This window comes from Xenopus laevis, chromosome 7S (genome assembly GCF_017654675.1).
Source record: "Xenopus laevis strain J_2021 chromosome 7S, Xenopus_laevis_v10.1, whole genome shotgun sequence".
Taxonomy (NCBI): Eukaryota; Metazoa; Chordata; class Amphibia; order Anura; family Pipidae; genus Xenopus; species Xenopus laevis.
The window spans coordinates 67964741-67987838 of record NC_054384.1 but is presented as its reverse complement, the minus strand read 5'-3'; the positions used below and the strand labels follow the sequence as shown (position 1 = coordinate 67987838).

Here is a 23098-nt window from a genome sequence, read left to right as displayed (position 1 = left end):
GCAAGCTCAGCAGCCATGCATCATACAGCCCTCAAGCAGCCATTATATTGCCCCCAATCTTTACCTGTGCCAGCAGCAGCCAAAAATAAATCTGATCACATCATATTGCCCCAAAGTATTTATGTACCTGTGCCAGCGCCCAGTCCAGCAGCAATAGCAAACATATGGCCCCCGGGCCAAATCTGTATCTGCAAGGCTAAGAGCAGCAAGCGCGAGCCACACCAAGTTGGCCGCCAGCTCTCTGCCTCTCTCTGCCACCCATCTGCATCAGTGATGTCATTGACATGTATACGCACGTCGCGCTGCCGCAGAGCACAGAAGGAGCTATTACTTGCTTGCAAGAGGGAGAAGGTGAAGGAGGGGGATTCCACCCGACTGATTGACCATGATTACTAAAACAAATTATTAAATAAACGCTTGAAAAAAAACAACCCCATTAAATGTGCACCACTCAATGATGGCGTCCTAGATTGCCGGCTACTCTGCCTACCCCTAGTTCTGGCCCTGATCCCTGCAGTGAGTACCAACCATCTGTTTTTTTGGTGTGCTATTAATGTGGACATGGTCTTGCGGTAACATGGGTGTGGTCTAAAAACAGGGAGTGGCTAACACTTCCATCATCGGCCCTCCACCATGTAGATTAGAAAAATTTCGGCCTTCTGTACCATATAAATTGGACAGCACTGATCTAGATCTATATATCTATATACACATACATACATACATACATACATACATACATACATACATACATACATACATACACACACACACGCTTATGTACAAACTTATATAAAAAAGAACTACCTGCTCTGGTTCAGCATCAAAATCATCATCCTCTGCGCCAATAATATTATGAGTGAAGCGAATAGAGGGGCTTCCCATACTTGACTGAGAGTCCTAATGATAGAGAGAAGATTTATATATCTTGGTATATTGGTCAGATGAAGCCATTTATCATCAATTGTGTGAGTCTTTTATAGATAACTGAAAACACACAGGCTGTCCTGATCAAAAGTTTACATATCCTTGAACATCTGACCTGATAATTTACACTCAATTTAAAACACTACAGGTTCATTTGATTGTGCCATTCAATCTAAATTTAGGAAAAAAACTTGATATCTCTGTAAATACCTTCAGGTACTAAATACCATATCAGAATCAAAATCAAAGGCACATCTGACTTCCATACCTTGACTCGCAAAAATTCCACAAAGATTAAGGTAGTAAAGCATTCACTGTGAGACCTATGGAAATCAGACCTTAACAATACTAAATACAGAGCAAGATTACAAATCATTAGACATAACAAAACAAGTTTCCAAAACTGAGCTTAAACCAAAAGTTAAATGCATTGTGCTCCTCGCATAACCATAATAAGTGAGGAAGCAACATTTGCAAATGGGTATCTTTCATTCTAGTAGAGAAAACACAAATACCCCAAAGTTTCACAAATGCAGTCCTGGATCATTGCTGAGAAGCACAGAGTCAGGAATAATTGCATGCCCCATGTAGTGTAATTAAGTTGTAAATTCCAAATGAAGCATACTACTGTAGAATGTATCCCAGTATGAATTCAGATACCACTTATTTATAACAATTACAGTAGCCCAAATTATGCAAACCTATTTCATTGATTTGTATTGTATTTATATACCAAGGGAAATAATTGGAACATTGCAACTGTAGCTATCTAAACAGCTGGACCTATTGATCATACTGTGTAAGATGATTAATGTTAGGAAAAAAATATATAAAAAGCTGCATAGAATAAAGGCGAATTTATCATGGTGTGGTTTTATTTTTGCGCCACTTCAGACTTTGCGTAATCTGTTGGAAAGGTGCCCATGCAGCAAGTAAATACTTAAAGCATCAGACTATGTGGCCCAAAATGGAAGGAGCCTGTAGTGATATACACAGTATATACTTACTGAATAGCCCTAAAAGTAAAAGGTCTGCAGCGATACACACAGTATACAATTACTGTACAAGTGTCCCCAAAATGAAGAGGGTTTGTAGTGATACAGTATTACTTTCAACAGCCTTAAACAGATTTAATAACCAATATTAAACACACATTATCCCTGAAGATCCTCAAATACAGAAAGCCATTACAGTCCACCAACAGTTATACACCCAACTGTAGTACACTGAATAACACAAGTCAATTTATGACCCGCAGCAATTAAACACTACATACGCATATTAAGAGACTTTAAAGCACCAAGGTCAGTACCAAACAACTATTATGATGCACATAGCATTAACATACTAGGCTAACAAAGTTAACTTCGTATAGGTAACAATCCAGAAATCGGAAATAGAAGTACGTAATAGCAGCAGCATTGTATATCAACTGGAATACCTGAATATATTTGATCTTCTCTGAGCATGTGCATGACATTGACACTCCATACAAAATCCAAGATGGGAAACTCCTGTTACAACTTAGACGACCTGGATCATTACTATTATAGAGATGCTAAACCTCAAGGCTGGTTCATTAATATATTAAAAAATATATAAAATATGGCATTTCTAGCTACATTCATTTTTAGGACTTAGTTCTCCTTTAAAACAACATGGCGCAGAGGCATAGAGTGCAGCAAGACTCTTTAGGTAGCTGGGTAAGTATTGCCTAAAACTAAGCAATGACTGGAAATCAGCATACTTGCATAACTATACTGCAGTAAAGTTGTACAAAAGATCCATCTCAAAAGAAAAAGGCAAGAAACCTTCAGAAAAACCACTGCAACTGGTCAGTAACCCTTCATCAGAAAAAACTACAAACCTGACTCCTGCTAAAGGCCAGCTTCTAAGTGAGGCAATTAGATGGATCCTTAAAAAATGTACTTACTGCCTGAGGTCCAAAACAGAAGACAAAAGAAAGACACCAATATAACAGAGTGGAAAGGTTTTAATGATTTTGACAGTGGAGGTCTTCTCCACTGGGTCAAAGGGTTGGAGCTTACCCATGTGCAGCTGACATGGAGATGTGCAGGGCAAATTTATATTCATCTGCCCAGAAATGGCAGACTAAACAAACATGGGCTTCCCAGCATGAAAATGATCCGAAACAGAAAGCCAAAGCAAATAAAGTGAAGGTTCGGGAGAGGCCCATTACAGTTTCCTGCCATCAATATCATTGAGTCACTTAGATGTACCATTCATGCTAGTTAACCAAAGTATTTACAGGACCTGGAGGATTTTTGCCAAGAAGAATCGCCTGCTTTACTGCATGAGAAAACAAGGGCCCATTCACAGCTATAACAAAAGACTGTAAGCTGTCACTGATGCTAGGGGCAGCACATCATATAGAACTATAGGTATACAAACTTTTGAACACCACCATTATTTCCTTTATTTTTACGGTTTGCTTAAATATTGTGCTGTTCTGTTAAGTCTAATTTGAATCACAATAAAAAATAAAATTGCATCTGGGCATGAGTTTTAAACTAGTCAGGAAATATGTATTGTATTTTATTTATATAGTACTACAAATGTAAACAGGGTTTTTGACAAAAGCTCATTTAGTTGGGGCGGTTGTAAGAAAGGTGAATAAATTATCTGAACTGCCAAAAATAAAGTCAGCCGGCCTTAAGGAAGGAATGAGCGTTATGGTCCCAACTGGCCATTGTTTCATCAGCCTGAGGAATCATGTATGTATGTATACATAAAGGTAGTTCAACAATTTTTGCTTCATGAAACATGATTTAATGAATACCAGAAACTCATTTTATGGCCTAGTCTACCACAAATACTCTAAAATATGATTACTATTGTTAATATGAAAATCATACTGTGTCCTGAATTTCACTTTTCTCCAGACTTTCCTCCAGGAAGCTTTTATCTCGCTGTCCACTACGGGGGCTCTGAGGAGAAAAATGGTGTGTAACTCACCAGTCTGACAGTCCAAAACATAATAACACCATACGGATTCAGAAAGTTTCAACAATGCTATTGCTATGGCAAATAAAATAACTAACACTGCATGTACATACATGTAAAAGAAACAAGAATACTAAGCAATCGCCCATTATTTAAAATAACATGCTACAGAGCTAAAAGCAAGAGAAAAAAAGCTAAAACTTTAAATTTTAAGTAGTCTCTACAGGTACAAACAGATTCAAATTTTGATCTCCAATTTCTTATCCAGGATGCTGTGAAACTAAACAATTTTATTCACCATTCTATTGTACATTGATTTATGTCTCTCTAGGAATGATACTTTGATAATATATAACCCAGAACCATTATTTGCTAAAAAAAAAAAACTGACATTTTTCAGTGTAGGAATTTTACCGTAATCAGTGTAAATTACACGAAGAATACTTTAACAGAAAGCATCACATTCCAAAGCATTTTATTCAACAGATCCCTTATTTGCATAAAGTATGTAGCACTTACATCTACAATGTCACTATTTGGCCGTGATCCATCCCCACTGCTGCAATCTGTTTGTCCCAGTATGTCACTGGAGTCTGCATCTAGCTCACTGATCTGCAATGATTCCGAGCCCTGATAAGAACAGAAAGATGCAAATTATTTATTCAAGAGCGTTCTCTTGATGTTACTTAATATCACAGCAGACCGTTAAATTGCCTTTCGCGGTATTTTACATAAAAAACTGCACCTGTTAGGCTTATGGAAATAAAAAGCTGTGGAACTTTGAAGATGCTTTAACACTGTGTAGCTATAACGCATCATTTTCAATTGCTCAGAGTTGCCAAAATGTAATTAAATATTAGTTTATTGACCTTCCAAGCAGTTTTGGTGTTTTCAGAAATAACTTTTTTCAATTGCTTTCTATTTTTTATTTGTCGCCAGTTTATTAAAATTTAAGTAGAAGCTTTAAGCTTTGTGTGGTGTTTGTCTGCCATTTTAGCAATCCAGATACAGACCTATTAATATTTCTAGTTTACTATTTCATTAGTTGATCTATCCTCAACGCCATTTGTTAAAAGTTAACAGCAATTCAATTCTAGCACTTTGACTGACTTCCTATTCAAAGGAGAAAGAAGGCTCAGGGAGTGGAGGTTGACACTAAAATAATTTCCACTGCAGGTTTCAGCATCTATCTTAGAAAGGACATAAGACTCTGTGTTGGCAAAGATGTATGTTTGAAAACTCTTTTAGAATCTTTTTATGGGATTTTAAAATAAAAAGGTTTATATATGCTTCAATGAAACTTAGGGATTATTCTTAGCAAGGTCAAAGATAAAAAAAAATATATCAACTGATATTTGGCATTATAAAAACAGCAATTACGTGATTACAGTACCCATTTAATACAAGCAGCACTTTTTATTAAAGGAGTTGTTGACCTTTGAGATAACTTTTAGTATGATGTAGAGAGGGATAGTCAGACAATATGTATTTTTCATTATTTGCGTTTTTTTAGTTACTTAGCTTTTTATTCAGCAGCTCTCTGGTTTGCAATTTTTGCAATCTGGTTGCTAGGGTCCAAATAACCCTAGCAATCATGCACTGATTGTAACAAGAGAATGGTATATGAATAGGAGAGGGGCTGAATAGAAAGAGGAGGAATGGCAAGTAGCAACAACAATAGCCTTACAGACAATTTGTTTTTTAGAAGGGGACCCATGTGAAACCTGCAAAGAGTCAGAAGAAAAAGGCAAATAGCTATAAAACTATGTGGGCGATTTCCATAATCTACCCAAATATAATAATCATTACAATATGTTTTATACTTTTTTTTTTTCTTCATTTGTAAAATAGATAGCTTTGAAAAGCACATGTACAAACATGTGAATCATCTCCCTTATGTTGCCAGCGCCTGCTAATATCATAAAACCTCATCTGTACAATGGGTAGATGCATTCTGGCCGTCAAGGTTCATATGTAGGCAAACAAGCGAAACAAATGTCCTGTGTTAGGTCATGGCATGCAGTCAGCCTATGAAAAACAAATCTACATACATTTTGTTTGCAGGCCCAGACCAAAGAAGAAAAAAAAAAAAACACTTGAAAAATACATAGAAAGGTTAATTTCTAAAAGTGGACCACCCCTTATATATTAACGAAGGATGGTGTCTCTAGAAATGAATGTGTGTGGCTTTTGTTCATCTTTTCATAGTTGGGCAGCAAAGAGGGAAATAAGTTTATCAAACTAATTGCATTTACCAATTTTACATCCAATGTACCACACACAAATGGGTGCCTATTTGAAGCAGGTATGAAAATTCTTATATTGTTCTTTCCAGTGCATGATTATAGGATGATTTGGGTTGGGGGGGGGGGAAGAAACACTATTGCAACTTCAAATTACAGGAGAATTAAACTAAAACTAGAAAAAGGCATTAATCACATTTAAATAAGCTCAATTTTGAAAAACTATAAGCATTATTTTCCGTGGTTTAACAGTGCATCAAAAGAGAATAGTTTATATTAAAAATGTCTACTAAAAACTCTCCTCTCCACAATCTTAATCATGATAAGGGTAAAAGCAATGCTGCCGTGTGTTTCTCTTGTTATTGCTCAGGGCACAAATCAAGATGTACAGAATCTACATGAATCTTGCCCGGAGCATCCTAGTTCATACATTCAATATCTTGAGCATAACATAGGAGAGTCTTTCTAATACTTGCATGCTGGCGTTGTAATCATACCTTGTTAATAAATATATTTGTCACTGTTAACTTTGCAATACAATACTTACTTGTGAAAGACCTCTGGCTTTTGACAATCCGTCTTGCAATTGGGCTATGTGCTTCTTACTGTCTTGGATCTCCTTAGAAAGCCTCTGTGATGGAGTAGTATGAAACTCCTCTTGAAATTGCTGAATAAAGAAGGCAAAAGGCCAAACTGAGAAAACACAAAGAAGACTGGATAGTTGTGTTCAAAACATACTTTATTTCACTTACATGTAGTTGGTCTTGTTCTTTCTGGAGCATCTTCATCAGTATATCCAGCTTCTGGGTATGTACAATGTTATTTTCCTCCTGAGATAATAAGTTGTAAATTAAAAAGCAAAACAAAACTATATAGACTTAAAATGCTAGAATACTCAAAATTAGTCATAGCCAAAAATAATTATATTAACATACTACAGTATAGACCGGAAAAAGGTTTATCCCCATTAAAGTTGCAGCCACACCATTCAAAAGGATAGTGAGGGGTGAAAAATGAAGTTCATATAGTGGGGGACAGAGGTCTGGAAGTTCCCAGTTCATGTTACATGGCTCATACGCATGAACATAAAACCTGAATTAGTGTGGAGCTGCAATGATGGACCACAATATCTTACATTACAAAATGAAGTATTTGGCAATTTTGCCCCATTTAAAAAGAAAAAATGGCCACATAAAAAATTAACACGATTATTGGCAAATTTGCACATAAAACACCAAACTTTATTCTACTTGTGGGACTAGACAATAGTTTTTGCTTCATGATTATTTATATGCCTAATTATTTATAATGTCTAATTACTGTGGCACTGCATACCACCTCTAAGTGTATGCAGGAGAAGGGAGGAAACAATTCACATATGCAAGTGAGGTAAGACTAGGAGAATCCAACCCCTCTTTATCCTTAACTGAACTAATTATTGCTATATTGGACCTAAAATGGTCAGAATCTAAAAAAGAAAATAAAAGTATTATTATTTATTATGTTTATTTATTAAGTGCCACCGTTTGCTGTAATGCTGTACATAAGGGTACATACTGTAATTTACAAACACATTTATACATTAGGCAATGAGGGCCCAGCATGCATACAATTTATATTAGTAACCAAAAATAACAAATACTCTATTACAATAACTAATACCTCTGAAAACGTGTGTAACTTATTACCCAATTTAGAAATTCCATTCACAAAGAATAACTCTAGGTTTAGGACACTTACTTCCATAAGTATTGGGCTTGTAATTCCTTTTCCATGGCCTTGGGGTACTGGAGAATGAGGGGGCATTATGGGAACAAAATTATCTGCCTCAGAATCTGTTAAAGGGATGGTGGGTGACCCAGGTGGACGACCTTGTACTGTAAGAGCTACATAGGAGCCAGCTGTGTGATAAAAAAAAATATAGGATAACTTAATTGCGATGTAAATAACCCCTTAACAAGAATACATACATTAAGAAGTCCTTCATGGAAACTCAGATATAAAAATATTACAAATAAATTAGTAGTTTATGTGCATTTTTTACTTAATTATTTTGTTGCACATTCAAATTGCAATTTATTTCTGTGTAGTACTTTCAAGAATGTATAACCAAGCAGAATATTTGGCACTGCCCTGATTTACCAGAATACAATAAAGTATACTCACACTTTATAAGCTTGACCACTTCTAAATGATTGGAGTGTGTGACCAGAGTGCCATTAACCTAGATAATAGTAATAATAGAAAAAGTTCAACAACTTGCTTTGCCTACTATTTACAAAAAAAAAAAAATTTACTACCACGATTAGCGGATACGTTTATTCCTCTGTGCCATCAGTACATACTCTGCATCATAATGTATAATAAAAATGGTGGCCATAAAGTATTTACTTTATTATAAGACCTGCTTGGAGGAAGAAGTTCAGTTTCAGAAACCCCAGGTCTTTAGCTACCCATTACTAACCCATCAGTAATTTTAGCAAGAAAGTCTTTGTCTGATTTTACAAGGGAATAGAATAATTAGGGGGGTCTATACTACCAATCTTTATTGGGCAATAGAGTACCAGTATCTTGCCCCAGTTCCCAGTCAAATGATGATTCACTATATATATATATATATATATATATATATATATATATATATATATATATATATATATATATATATATATATATATATATATATATATATATATATATATATCCTATGACTCATAATCCATAAAAGTCCAAATTTATTTGAATAACATAATAAAAAATAGTAAATACTGACCCCATTAAAACCACGTTATGAGTTCAGTACCCTATGGTACTTAATCATAAGTGTTCATGCCAGTATTACATTAATCAAACAATTTAAAACCAAAGTAACCTCACCCATTACTATTTAAAACCAATCAAGGAGGTTGGCCCTACCTCTTCGTTAAATATACAATATTTTGACCATACATTTCCAGGGTTATGGAGTCACGGGATATATATTTTTGGTGAATGGTTTTACAAGGGCACCTAATAAAATAAATAAATGCAAAGTTAAGCAAGCCCATCATTTAAAAAAACAAATTGTCTATACATGGAAAATATAGAGTGGACTTAAAAGTTTGAATATTTCCATCGCTTTGCTTGTGTTGTATTGTTGAGCAGAATCTTTCCCACTGTTTGTAAACAATTTACAGGAGAAAGCTCTAATAGATAAAGATATCTTTATGAATTCATATTAAAATTAGCCAGCAAGGTCTGTAGGATCAAAAAACACAATAGTGAGCTCTCAAGTTCTTACCAGTGATGCTAAAGAGAATACAAATCTCCTACCTTGATGATCCGATCCCCAGTCTGCACGCCAGCTCGCATGGCAGCGCCATCTAAAGAATGAGCAATAGTCAACACAAACAGAAAGGTAAATGGTTTCTGCACTTACAGTTTCATTCCCTACATCATTGTGAGTTGGAAGTCCAATAAATTAAATCCATGAGGTGCTGCTTAGGTATAAGAATAACCTTGAAAGGTACCACCAAAACATGTTGCAGTGGAAACCAAAAGGTGAGGAGAAACAATTGCATCCTCCGAAAACCTCAATTTCCTGGATTTATTGTCAGTAGAGATTTAAAAAAAGCATGCATGGATCCCTGGACATTGTGAAGGAGTATTTCACATCCGTTGTTTTTGGATAGTTCACCACAAATAAAGACTTTCTCCAATTACTTTCTTTTTGGGACAGTTTTTCTAATATTAAAGCTTAACGATTCATTTGGAACTCATAACCCCAACACTGCCTTAATCACTAGGCTACCTTAGCCATTACTAAGAAGCATCTAGAAAAACCTTATCTTATGGATATATGCAGTTATTGACACAAGTAAAGTTTTACAAGTAATATTCCACTGCTATAGCTATGATGCCACAGAAAATGATATAAATGTGGACGCAAAGAAAAATCAAGCGAATTGTTGTCAGTTTCTGTAAGTATAACTTAGAAAACTTTGTTTATCTTCTCTCTGTCATGGGAGATATAAATAGATGATGGAAAAGTGGTATGATAAGGTACCACCTGATGTCCATTAATGGTATCACGCCTATTTTGAACTTTAAATCTCGCGTTACTACCTGCACTTAACGAGACAAGCGTACTTATCCTGGTACAATCTATACTGTTACATGCCAGACACACAATCCCTTCTGGCTTCATCTGTTAAATATGACATATAAATATGTCAGTTTATCAGGGAACATAGGAAAAAACATGCAGTGTAGTGTTTAATAAAAGGATGTGGCAACCCTTTTATTTAAATGACACCCCCATTGTTTGTGCATGTGGTACATCCCCCTGGATAGAAAACACTGCAGTAGGAGGGACAGAAATGGATGAGTATGTGTCATAACCCCATGACATGGGATGTTGCCTGCTCTGTTCAGCATTGTATAAGCCGTACAAAGGGGGTTTCAAAGTGCTCAATCAAAGCGGTAGGGATCTATCTCCTAGCTTTGCGGCTACATCACTTCCAGCCCAAGCAAGCTCAGTTAGTTACATCTGAGAAAACTCCATATAGGGGTTCTGCACATGCATGAGCAAAATCTCACTTTTAATATATTTTTATATCTATATAGATATGTGTATATTCTTCTTAAGGACTCAAGCCAAAACTGCACTGAATACTCAAGTTGAGGCCTTATCAGGGATCTATAGTCCATCTATTGAGTTAATGCCATTTATTATGCAAGACAGAACGTTATTTGCTTTAGCAGCCATAGAATGACACTGTCTTAAATTAGGCAACTTATCTATAAACATACCAAAATCCTTATAAATTAAGGAAACCCCCAACCCACCACCATTTAGAGTCTAACTTACATGATCTGTATATTATTTCTACCAAAGTGCATAGCCTTACATCTACTCAAATCTACTGGACTGTGTTTTTCCTTGAAGACTTTCACCAGTCATCCAAATTGAGAAAGCCAGTTGGATGACCTGGATGAATGAGAATCTTCACATGCATAGCCTTACATTTCTCAACATTGAAACTCATTTTCCAGTTTGCTGCCCAATTTTTCAGATTAGTCATATCTCTCTACAAGGTGGCAGCAACCTGCATTAAATGTATAGTTCGGCACAATTATAGTATCAGCAGCAAAAATAGAAAAAGCACTTTTGAATGCCCAGGTCATTAACAATGAAAAGTTAAAAACCAATGGACCAAAAAACAGTCAAAAATAAAAAATGGAAAGCAACTGAAATAATCAGGTGAACAATCAGAAAACTGGTTGATGCCCTGTTGTGATCAGTGCAAACATACACTTGGAGGCATATTTATTCCGGGTCAAAATGGTAATTCGAAAATAAATTTTTGGTTAAAATTCTTAAATTCGCATTGTGAATTATCCAAATGAAAAATTTGAGTTTTAATTTGAATTTTGAGATTTATCATACTCTGGCCCTTTAAGAACTAGAATTCGACTATTTGCAACCTAAAACCTGCCTAGTTCATGTATAAGTCAGGGACCAATTTGGACATGTTAGTAGCCTTCCTGACATTCAAGTTTTTTTCAGAGAAAAAAACCTCGAATTGAGTTTAGTCAAATTTGATTCGAGTTTTCGAGTTGGTAAAATTCATCAGAGTTTTAGATATTCTCTTTTTTTATAAATAACCCCCCCTATCAAATTTCAAGTATATTCGAATTTAATAAAGTTTTAAAAAACATGAATTCGACCTTAAGTAAATGTGCCTCCCCATGTGTATAATTAAAAAAATCAGACTTACCTTCCTTGACGGACTGAACAAAGACAGGGTTATCACCACTGACTGTCAGACCAAAACCATTTTCATCACGTTGAATTACCACACAGCGCTGAACTAAACCTGAATAAAAAAAAAAAGAAGGAACAGAATAGAAATCAATAATGAACCTGAAAACTAGAAGGAAAATTCCGGCTAAGAGAAGTGAGTACTATTATGCAATATTGGGAGAGCAATTCAATAAAAGGCAAGAAGCTTGATAAGGAAGAAAAATAGAGTTTAAAAACTATAATAATGCAGACACGTAGTATAAACCCAATTACTTGGAAACACCAACAGTGAAATAAACACCAATATATGTATTGGGTTAAAAACAGAAAAAAAAAACAAATAAGTAAAACAAAATAATTTGTTACATAATACAATCAGCAAAAACAGCAAACCAGAAAGTTTAAAGAGCAATTTAAGTTTCAACAGAACATTTGTGTTTGCATTAATGGCAAAGGAGCTTTAATTCTTTCCATCCTAGCAGCCTGTGTTGCATCCCAATATCAATGTCACATCCAGTAGAGCAGGAGCCACAACCTTTTTCAACCCTGGGAGCCACACTTGTCCGTGAGCAACACAATAAGTGATGAGTACAGCAAACATAATTTTTATTAATAATAAGCATATACTCTAAATTGAAATGATATATAATATCAATGTGAAATCTGGCACTGCATGTTTTCTTCCAGTTTTTGAATATATGGGGTGTAGTTTGTAACAGCCAGCCTCATGCATTCTCCCAGATCATCATTTAAAGGAGAAGGAAAGCTACGGAGGGATTTTATTGCCAATAGATTAGCTGCAATAGTGCAAGCTAGAATGCTATATTTATTCTGTAGAATGTTTTACCATACCTGAGTAAAAAGCTCTAGAAACTCTCTGTTTGTTTAGGATAGGAGCTGCAGTATTAACATGGTCTGACATCACTTCCTGCCTGTGTCTCTCCCTGCTCTGGGCTCAGATTACAGTAGAGAAGGGAGGGGGAGAGGAACAAACTGAGCATGCTCTTGCCCAGGGCAATGAGGTTTAAGCTGAAGGCAGGAAGTCTGATACAGAAGCCCATGAGCACACAATAGAAGGAAAGAAATGCAGTGTTTCTTTTGACAGGGAACTCAGAGCAGCACTACATTGGGGGTTTACTGGTATATTTAGATGGACCTTTATGATAAGGCTTACTTAGTTTTAACCTTTCCTTCTCCTTTAAATGTGTTCTATATTTAGATTTTAAAATTTTCATAGCTGAAAATCCAGATTCATGAAGGTAGGTTGAAACAGGAATTCAGTCTTTGTGAGGTTCCTTTTAGGATGGGAAACTTGAAGATTTCTACTAAAGTCCAGAAGTCATTTTGCAGTGATCTGAATCTCAAAATGTGATCTGGATGTGCAATATGAGGGATTGGCTGCTGCTGGCTCAGGTACATGGGGCTATATGGTGTCTGCTGGCAGAGGTACACAGATGTTTGGGGCAATATGATGGATTTTTGGCTCCTGCTGGCACAGGTAGAAACATGGGGCAATATGATAGATTTTTTTGGCTGCCGCTGGTATAGGTACAGATTGGGAGTAACAATATGATTGATGTTTTGTCTTATGCTGGCACAGGTACAGATTGGGGGCAATCTGAGGAATTGACCAGTACTGTGTTACCCAGTAGATACGACTCACTAGCCCTGTGTAATAGGAAGCATTTTAATAAATTGCGGGCCAGCGAGATCCCTTCTCCCTGACTCACCATAAGAAGTGTAGATCACAGTTTCAGTTCAAGCACGATCCTTTCTATATAGCCAACCTTCTGAAGTACGTGTAAAAGTTTCAGTGCGATACTTTCTAACCAGCCCTCATATCTCTCATAAACTGCCAGTGTCTCCCCCCCCCATCAGTTCTGTGAGCCTCCTGTCAAATCGATTAGTGAGTTATAACAGCGTTATCTTTTCTCTCCATCCTCTTCCTACACTTCCTACTCACCACTCGCTCACAGAAGGACTAATCACAAACACGCGGTTATAACTCACTGATCGATTTGTCAGGAGGCTCACAGAACTGATCGGGGGGGAAGACACTGGCAGTTTATGAGACATATGAGGGCTGGTAAGAAAGTATCACACTGAAACTTTTACTCGTACTACAGAGGGTTGGCTATATAGAAAGGATCGTGCTTGAACTGAAACTTTATCTCGCTGGCCCACAATCTATTAAAATGCTTCCTATTACACAGGGCTAGTGAGTCGGAATCTACTGGGTAAAACAGTACTGGTATGGGGCTGGTTCAGCTTACACGAGCAACACCAAGAGGAGCTGCGAGCAACATGTTGCACGCGAACTACGGGTTGGGGATCACTGCAGTAGAGAATAAGTTATGTTAAAGGACCAGTAACAGCAAATTTTTTTTTTTAAAAGAATTCAATAGAATACAACAAAAAAAAAAAACACCAAGAGAAGTAAAATCTTAAAATAGCAAAGCTATTATTATTAAATAACTTACAGAAACTCTGCTTCCGCTCCTCTTCAGAAAAGGCGACACGACGATCATCCATACTGCGGCGCTCTATTTCTCCTCCCTTGCTATTCTAGTGACAGTCTTTCCTCTGCCCCCCATCTCCTTTTCCAGCTCTCGGTGCCGATACCTCTTGTTGCGCTGCGATATCAGGCAGCAGCTGTGAGTGTTGCAAAGAAACAGGACTTCTTCGCCAGCCTGGAAGAAACCCTATTGGCCCGAGCAGAACCATTCGCTGCGGTTGACATCGCCGTGTCCCAGGGCAAGAGCCATCCCTTCAAGCCAGATGCCAAGTACCATACTATGAACAGCGTGCCATGTTTCTCCAACATCACTCTGCCACTCGGCCCTCACCACCATCAGGTGCTGGAGCCCAGGAACCTCCTGGAACAAGTCACCTCCCCGTCCCTAGCATTGATGGCCAGTACCGGACATGAAAGAGTCAGCGGCAGCGAAGGAGGGGCAGGAGTTGGTGGCGGAAGCTTGATCTCTACCTCGGCCCATCCGCACAGCCACATGCACGGACTGAGCCACCTGTCCCACCAGGCGGCCATGAACATGACCTCTGCCCTTCAGCACCCTGGACTGGTCACCCCTAGTTTGATCCTCCGCTGCTTGAATCGCTCAGCAAAGGCTTCCAACTCGCGGGGGGAAGTAAAAGCACCACCGTGCGACTCGGCCCTCACCATCACCACCATCAGGTGCTTTAGCCCGGGGACCTCCTGGAACACGTCACCTCCCTGTCCCTAGCATGGTCACCGCTCATCACTGCAATGGGGGGCAGGTGGCTTCGGCTGTGGGGGCAGCGGCAGGCTTGGTGTCTGCGACTCAGAGACGGATTCAAGCAGCGGAGGATCAAACTAGGGGTGACCAGTCCAGGGTGCTGAAGGACAGAGGTCCTGTTCATGGCCGCCTGGTGGGATAGGTGGCTCAGTCTGTGCATGTGGCTGTGCGGATGGGCCGAGGTAGAGATCAAGCCTCTGCCACCAACTCCTGCCCCTCCACCTCCTTCGCTGCCGCTGAATCTTTCATGTCCGGTACTGGCCATCAATGCTAGGGACGAGGAGTAGACGTGTTCCAGGAGGTCCCCGGGCTCCAGCACCTGATGGTGGTGATGGTGAGGGCCGAGTGGCACAGTGGTGTTGGAGGAGCATGGTACGCTGTTCATAGTATGGTACTTGGCATCTGGCTTGAAGGGATGGCTCTTGCCTTGGGACACTGCGATGTCAGCCGCAGCGAATGCTTCTGCTCGGGCCAATAGGGTCTCACTCTCAGCTGCTGACTGATATCACAGCGCAGGAAGAGGTATCGGCACAGAGAGCTGGAAAAGGAGATGGGGTAGAGGAAACTAAAATAGCCAGGGAGGAGAAATCGAGCGCCGCAGTATGGATGGTTGCAGCGACGCCTTTTCTGAAGAGGAGCGGAAGCAGAGTTTCTGTAAGTTATTTCATAATAAAAGCTTTGCTATTTTAAAATTTTATTTCTCTTGGTGTTTTTTTTCGTTGTATTCTAAAGAATTCTTTTAAAAATTTTTTTGATGTTACTGGTCCTTTAAGTCCCTTTCAAGGGACCTCTTTACTTTGTTTCCAATCTGATTGTATTTTGTATGTAATTATGTTAATGTAAATACCCATTTATTTACAGCGCTGAAGAAAATGTTGTCGCTTTATAAATATGTACAATGCTGTCCAACTGGCCGATCAACTTGTGTGGCCCTCCATTAAAGTCTGGCTGCTTTGATTGCTTACCTTTGTATAAGCTTCAAAAGGTATCGAATCGAGATCAACAGACCATAGCATTGTTTACACCTCAGATTCACTCTAATTCATATTCACACCTGTAATCCTAGGTACTTTTCAAACCTTTAAGACCCTGCTTTGTTCATACCTATAAGACCCTGCATTGATCGCATCTCAGGCTGTCAGTGCCCACCTTGTTAAGCCTGTTAAAGAAGCACTGGCACAGGGTCACTGTACATAGTACATTATATACTTTTCATCTTAGAGTGATCCTTAGTTTGACCCTTCCCTAAGCTTTGTGAAACTGCAGATGGATTGCTAAATAAAGTATCCAAACTTCCTGCCCAGATGCATTCATATCAGATATTTATATTTAGAGAGAACACATTTATAATTGAGCAAGTGCCAGTATAGGCATTGGCCAAAGTGTGTTCAGCTATAGGACTTCTCAAGTAAACCAAGTCTTTTTCATCATTTTTTTTTTGCTCTCAAAAGACAGTCAAAGTAGAAGTAGATCAAAGTAGCGCTTCGACCCCAAAAAACCTCGACCTCCATTCGATTGGTCTTTGATTTCTAAGTTCAAAGTTTTTTTTAACTTCGACCCTTGATAAATCTTAAACTTAAAGTAACAATTTCAGGACTACACACTAAAATTGACTCAGAAAACAGCACCTTAGCATTCCCATGCGAATGTCAACTGACACTCCATTATGTGGCTGCAGTCTACCAGCACCCAAAATAACAAACACAATGGGTTATTAAAAAAAAAAAATTATATATATATATATATATATATATATATATATATATATATATATATATATATATATATATATATATATATATATATATATATATATATATATATATATATATATATATATTCCACAATGAAAAGAGTGCACAAGTCTTGAAAAAAAAGCAAAAAAAAGTTTTTATTCAACTTTTCGGCTCCTCACTTGAGCCGTCTTCTAGTCCTGAAGACGGCTCAAGTGAGGAGCCGAAACGTTGAATAAATTTCCCCCCCCCCCCCAAGACCTGATTGGTGCGGTCGTTTCATTGTGTTAAATATGGCTTTTTTGGCCTGCACACAGGCATGTGAATGAATGTTTACTGTGTGTGAGAGTGAGTGAGTGTATGTGTGTGTGTTCCAGTGTACTCGAAGAACATCAGAACCATAAACAAAATCAAATGATCTTCAATCATAATTTAATGAAATAATGAATGATTGCCTAATACAGCCTTTGTTTTGGATTCCAACCTTGTATACAGTGTATGTGATCATCTGTACATCACATCTTGTTCATTCTTTGGTGCATGATAGAGGAAAGCAATTTGGCAACCAGGAGTTGCCTAAATCATACAATCTCTCCAAACCAAAAGAGCAATATGGGGACAGGTTATTTACAATAACATGGAAATCCATATAAAATATGCCAAGTATGTACAGGCGTATGACCGTTATTTGGAAACCCATTATCTAGAAGGCTCTGAATTACAGAAAGGTCATCTCCCATAGACTTCATTATAATCAAATAATCCAAATTTTAAATGATTTCCTTTTCCTCTGTGATAATAAAACAGTACCTTGAACTTGATCCAAACTAAGATATAATTAATCCTTATTGGAAATAAAACCAGCCTATTGGATTTACTCACGGCAGAACTAGGGGCAGGCAGAAGAGGCATGTGGATAAGGTGCAACAGTTGCGGGGTGCGAGGCACATGCTATTTCTGATGCCTACCCCTAGTCTGGGCCCTTGTGTCCCTACATAAATGTCTGCGTGCTTGTCTGAGCGTTCGTTGATGCATACGTGCACATCTGGTTACGAATGTGTCTGCATAAAGATGGGTGAGGTGCCTTGCGGGGAAGGTTGCTTAGGGAGTATGTTTGGTTTGGCACAACCCTGCAAGGACTTGACCCCAACTAAGACATAATTTGTTCTTATTGGAAGCAAATCAATCCTATTGAATTCAATTCATTTTTGTAATGTTTTTAGCAGGCTGGTATGGTGCTCCAAATTTGAAACAAACGACCACCTTATCTGGAAAACCCCCAGGGCCCTGAGCATTATGGATAACAGGCCCAATACCTGTATTAACATATTAATCACTGCTTTCTGACATTATTTGTGAAATAACCACCCTTGATGCATTCATATACAATTCCCTCTACAACGGTGCCTTCAGTTAGTCGTAATATCATCCACTCTCAAATGCCTTTTTAGGACTTTTTGTCTTACACCGTGCAAAAACATATATTGCTTCTGGGATCTCTGAATTGAGTCCCCAGCATCAGCAAGTATTACCGATTCTTCCATATTTGTATTTCTTTGTAGCTTTAATGTCTTTTAAAAAATACATGCACACACACATTAAATATGTTCACATAGTTCATTCTTGACCTTAATCAGAATATCAGAATGGGGCTCCTTTTCTACAGTGTTCACCATGTAGAATGCAATACAATTTTATTGTAGCATGAATTTCTGATCCATGTTACATCTTGCATCTCACAGCATACAGCTCAGCCAATGGCAAAACAGCTGCACAATGCAGCATCAGCTAGAGAAATGCCAGTACTGCACATGTAAACTGATGTTATATGCAGTTGTTACATACCAGAAGCTGCCAGGCTCTCAGATGGCCAGTTTACACATGTATGATGGTTTTACAAGTGACTCAAGCATTCCTACTAAACAGAGTAACACTTACTATTTACTGCCACTCCTTCAGGGAACAATGTATATAAAGCACTTTCTAAAATGTCAAATACACTTTAGAACCAAAAGAACTGTCTACTTTGAGTTAAAGTTTACAATGTTTTTGAATTAATTGCTTTTTCTGCCTCTTTCAGACTTTTAAATGGGGGTCACTGATCAAGTATCGAAAAACCTATTGATATGTTGTGGCTATACACTATTAGCTATCTTTCTATGCAGACCTGCTTTACATTTGAGTCTCTCATTAAAACCACTGCCTAGTTGCTATGGTAAATCAGATGCTGAAATTCTAAACTGGATAGCTGCTGTACAAAAAATTAAATAATTCAAAAAACCACAAAAAGTAAAAAGATGCAAACTGTTAGTTCATACTTAAAGTTACTGTAAAACCGAATTATTATGGGGCACTTTTTACCCTTAAATATTTTCCACACCAAAGGTGCGGGCTAATAAAGCCATACTCTGGTTGGGGTAGCAGTAGTTTATTTTTAAATTGGCCCCGCCAGTGCTAGGAGCAGCCGGTGAGGGTAGCCATATTGTGCAGTGCAAATGCGCAACACAAGTCAATTGCATAACGAGGCATTCGCTCATTGACGTGTTCTCCAACAAGATCGAGTTAGTTGAGCAACATAAACTTTATTTACACTATATTTATTATTTAGATTTTGTTTCCTTCTGTCTTGGAATTACATGATCACAGCAAGCAGGCAGGAGCCATTTTGTGGACACCCTAAAATCATGTATATGCACCAGAATTGGGGAACTAATGCCCATGCCCAGTGCCCTACACAATTATAAAGCCTGAGGCGGAACGCGAGGAGACCAGTGACATCCAAGAATTGCTCAATGGAAAGTGAAAGTAATTGACTGCCCCACCTCTATGGCTCAGGTATAGAAGTGGGGCAGGTAATATTTGATTGACAGCTCCGATTTTTAAACAGCTTTATAACAAGTATGGATGTTTTAATGAAAAAAATAATTTAGGTCCCATGGTTAATTTAAAAAGGAATTTCATTATACAGCTTTTCATGTGTAGGTGACAGGTCCGCTTTAAGTTAAAAAGTTTAAGTTAAAAATGTGGATTCCCAAGATTAAACTAAAATACCAGTTAAAATTCAGTAAATTAAATGAATGTAGTAGTCTGCCAGTAGGTGATTGAAGTGGAAGTACATGGCAATCGCCTGTAACCACAAATGTGGAAAAAAGGACAGAAGAATACGCCATGAAGCTATGCTTTAATTACATGCAGTGCTAAATAGTATATTGCCCAGAAGTCGTGAATAGAGAGGTTGAGCGAGATTAACCACTGCTTGCCCAGTAAATGCGGATTGGCTGCTATGAAGAAACAGATGTGTATAAACCTGCACCACTACATTCCACCAATTGTTTTTACAACCCACTGCCAAAAATGCCATGCAGCTGCACAGAGGATTAGAGACACAGCAATGCACATGCAGGTGGCAGTAAGCTGTACTGGCAATTTGGGCTTACCATAGGTCTCCTGTCTACTCTCATCCCAAGTAGACTTTGCCTTCCTGGACACGCTTTCTGCACAATAGCGGAGAGAGAAGAAGAGGTAAGGGAACAGAAGATGCACAGACAATATGGCTAAATTCACAACAAAACACACACAAATGCATCCAGCTGGAGACCATGCAGGAAGAGCAAACTGTACCGCCTAACAGGCTGACACAGCCGCAGCAAAAAACAAAAATAAATTGGCTTCTTTCTGGACGAATTGTCTGTACACTACTTTTATGGAAGTAAGCAAGCATCAGGGATTATTTAAAAAATATATCAAGTTATTGTGACAGTAACCCCAGTTAAACCTGCCAGCAATGGTAAGGCAACTCTATATGTGATCCCTAATCGACAAACCTGGTATCCAGAACGAATTACAGGAAGGCTATCTTCATTCCGTGCATTTTAAACAAATCTGTTTTAATGATTTCCTTTTTCTCTGTAATAATAATGTGTTACCTTACACTTGATGGTAGTTAAGCCGCAAAAAAACATATTGGTGGCAAACAATCCTACTGGATTCATTTAAGGTTTTAAATCTTAATCTTTAATCCTATTTTTACCAGATTTAAAATATGGCAACCAAAATAATAAATCCCCATTAAAATAAAAAGAAAACCAACCCCCCCCCCCCCCCCAAAAAAAAAAACCAGATATACGTAAGACCCCAGGTCATAAGATCCTGGACAACAGATACCATACTTTTCTTCTTTAGCTTACTTGCAAATATTGAATGGTTTTAAAGTTGCTTGTAAATGCAGCTGCAACTAAAAACAGTATCTGTCTGCCCCTTTCTATCCTCCATCCTGGTGTAGTTACTACTTTTGAAACAATGTAACAACAATAGTGGAGAGCAATACAAAAAGTTGACCTGCAACATTGTTTCAAGAGAGGTAAAAAGCAAAGCAGAAAAGCACAAATACTGTTTTTAGTTACTTTTACAAACTGAAATTTCAATGAATAAATATTGGAATATTAGAATAACACTTTACTTCACAAGGCAACAATTTATTTTTGGGTTTATACTACCTTTAACTTTTTGCACAAGAATTAAATAGTTTGTATACCTTTAAAAGAAATGTCCAATTCATGAGGATTGTAATGACTTACCTCTGGCCCGGTGCTCCCGTTATCTGCACCAGCCTGGGGTATCCTAACATTTGGCACCCTCCATTTATTAAAGATTTTCTTCTTCTTTAAAATGGTGCCTGAATATATTATCTTGTGCCATATTAATTATGAAACATATGTTTTTAAATGCTCATACATTTTTCATTATTTATATTTGTGTTTAAGTTTTTCTCCATGCATCTACAGAATTCCATGCCAGAAACTATTTCCTAACTCTTTTTGCTGATAATATGCTCCTGCATAATAAAGAGCAGGCTTAGTGTGAATTTACTTCTTTTTCAAGTAAAAATACATTTAAAAGCCTGGCAAAACATAGTCACAATGTGCAGTTTTCAGAAGAATGCACATAGGAACATCACTCTTGTATGCCATAGAAAATACAGATGGAATTTAAAAGGAAAAGCAAAACTCACTGGGAGGTGCTAATATGTAAAGGTTTCTCACTAGGCAAGTGCTTATTTAAAGGAAGAAAAATGCAGCAGCTTGTGGAATTAAATTATGTTCTCCTTGTCATTTAAAAAGGGTTGTTCACCTGCAAACACTTTTTTTCAGTTCAGTTTATTTTCAATTTGTTCACCAGAAATAAAGACTTTTTCCAATTAATTTCTATTTTCTATTTGTCATATATTAGTTGCTAATATTCCACAAATACTGCTGAGAGATGTATCAACTATATGTAGCAAATTGTAACAGTTCAGAATGTTCCTGAATTACAGCCAGATTGAAAAACTAGAGACGGGAACATTAAACTTTAAACTCAAAATTTGGGAAAACGGTGACAAAAAAATAAATGGAAACCAATAGAAAAAAGCCTTGGGCAATCTTTGCCTATTTAATACCACCATCTCTATGTACCTATTAAAAATGTGTACAAACCCCTATATGTCCTGTAGACCAAAATTAATCTAGACTTTTTCTGGAGAAATTAGGTCATCCCTGATTTTAATTCTTTTTTTTGGGCATTGTTATAGCGACAAATACACTAGATAGTAAACCCCACTAAAAATGTGAATGATGTATAATCTCTATATGGCACTGCAGAATATGTTAGTGCTATATCAAACCAAGAATTTACACCAAAGTTTCTGGGGTTCTGAAACCATCCCTAAATCATACATTCACTAGTCACAGTATTTATAAAAGATGAACACGGTACATACAGTACACCATTATTTCACAACAACCAAGACCAAGGGGGTTATTTATCAAGGGTCAAGTTATGTGAATTTTTTTTTTTAACTGTAATAAATACAAATGGACTCACAACTCAAATGGCAGATTATTTATGAAAAAACTCTAACGGCTAATATTTAATCGAATAAGAATAACCTGAAAATTCTAATTAAATTTGAATCAAATTCGAATCGAGTTTTCATCCAAAAAAAACTTGAACTTCAGGAAGGCAATTGACATCTCAAATGGTTCAATGGACCTCTGCCATTGACTTCTACATGAACTCGGCAGATTTTAGGTGGCGAATAGTCAATTAGAACTGTTTCCGGGGTCAAGATGTGATAAATCTCACATTCTAATTCAAATTTGAGTTGGTGGTTTTAAATTAGAATTTGTGAGT

At 37.5% G+C, this 23098-nt stretch overlaps 1 protein-coding gene across 1 annotated transcript in view; it reads right to left on the bottom strand.

Annotated features, from left to right (window-relative positions):
* Positions 1-23098, bottom strand: part of arhgef12.S (Rho guanine nucleotide exchange factor 12 S homeolog) — a gene marked incomplete at its 5' end in the record, with an annotated part of 95405 nt that overhangs the window by 38943 nt on the left and 33364 nt on the right. Inside the window, 10 exon segments of the mRNA NM_001089294.1 lie at positions 808-900; positions 3804-3875; positions 4411-4521; positions 6682-6801; positions 6887-6964; positions 7875-8035; positions 8301-8358; positions 9447-9496; positions 11894-11992; positions 20365-20421. Coding sequence (NP_001082763.1) covers positions 808-900; positions 3804-3875; positions 4411-4521; positions 6682-6801; positions 6887-6964; positions 7875-8035; positions 8301-8358; positions 9447-9496; positions 11894-11992; positions 20365-20421 — 899 coding nt within the window.